General features: G+C 39.8%; 1 protein-coding gene across 1 annotated transcript in view; it reads right to left on the reverse strand.

The window, feature by feature from the left end:
* Nucleotides 1–913, reverse strand: part of LOC127748744 (uncharacterized) — a 1,799-nt gene extending 886 nt beyond the window's left edge. Inside the window, exons 1-2 of the mRNA XM_052263503.1 lie at nt 704–913; nt 6–177 (exon numbers count right to left, since the gene is read on the reverse strand). Of these exons, the coding sequence (XP_052119463.1) occupies nt 6–177; nt 704–855 (324 nt within the window). The 5' untranslated portion in view covers nt 856–913. The remainder of the gene's footprint in view (nt 1–5; nt 178–703) is intronic.
* Between the last annotated feature and the right edge of the window lie 6 nt (nt 914–919).

Raw genomic sequence — 919 nt, forward strand, 5'->3', positions numbered from 1 at the left:
CCAGCATACAGTCTGTCCCGCCCATCAATACTAGCAGCCAGGTGTTCATTGGCATGAAGCTGTTGTCCCAACTGGTGAATATCAGCAGGAACTGGAGGATACATCGCAGCTCTTGCTCTTTGGATGGCTGATCTCATCCCGTTGAGGGAAACATGGGCCGCAATCTCTGGAGGATACCTGAAGGTAACATAATAGGAAAATAATTCATATCAGTAACAATCATTCTGATCGCAAGATCAACTATTTAATTTACATTCACTGTGCATTGATTCTTTTTAGTTGGTAAATTAGAATAAATTATACATGTATCATTTTAAGATGAACAACACCTTTCATGTGTTGTCTAGATGGCTGTTAATTTACAGATATTAAGAGATAAAAGTTTGTTTTGCTCTCACTGCTGCTTTAACTAAGTCATGCTTTCATTCATAAAGGTTAATCTGAGATGGGGAGACAGACTTTTCCAAATTGAAATCAACCCTGGTGTTGTGGGCGGCCCGATTAGAAATCTGCCCTGGAGTCTGTATATTTCTCAAAAGGTAGGTATTTCATCACTACTCTTAAAATTTCACAAATTATGTTAAATGGAAAATCAATCAATTCATATATTCATGTCCTTGAAATTGACTACAGAACAAGTGTTCAGAGCCAGAAATCTAATTGACTGTTTCTAAGCGGAGATTGTTTTCTTTCAGGCACTCACATGTTTTGCACTCGTTCAACCAACTCTGCTGGTGATTCGTATCTTCCATGGTCTGTCACGGCTTCTTCCAAAATCCGCTGCTTCATAAGATGAACTTGACTGAAGAGGACATTTGGAGCACAGGTGTGGGGGTTGAGGTCCTCCCATTCCATGAAATTATCACCAATGACAACCTTAGCTGTGCCCTGACAACCCCTTTTGTAGTATTGTGTACAC

The sequence above is a fragment of the Frankliniella occidentalis genome, unplaced genomic scaffold (assembly GCF_000697945.3).
Source record: "Frankliniella occidentalis isolate FOCC.00 unplaced genomic scaffold, Focc_3.1 Scaffold12, whole genome shotgun sequence".
In the NCBI taxonomy this organism is placed as follows: domain Eukaryota; kingdom Metazoa; phylum Arthropoda; class Insecta; order Thysanoptera; family Thripidae; genus Frankliniella; species Frankliniella occidentalis.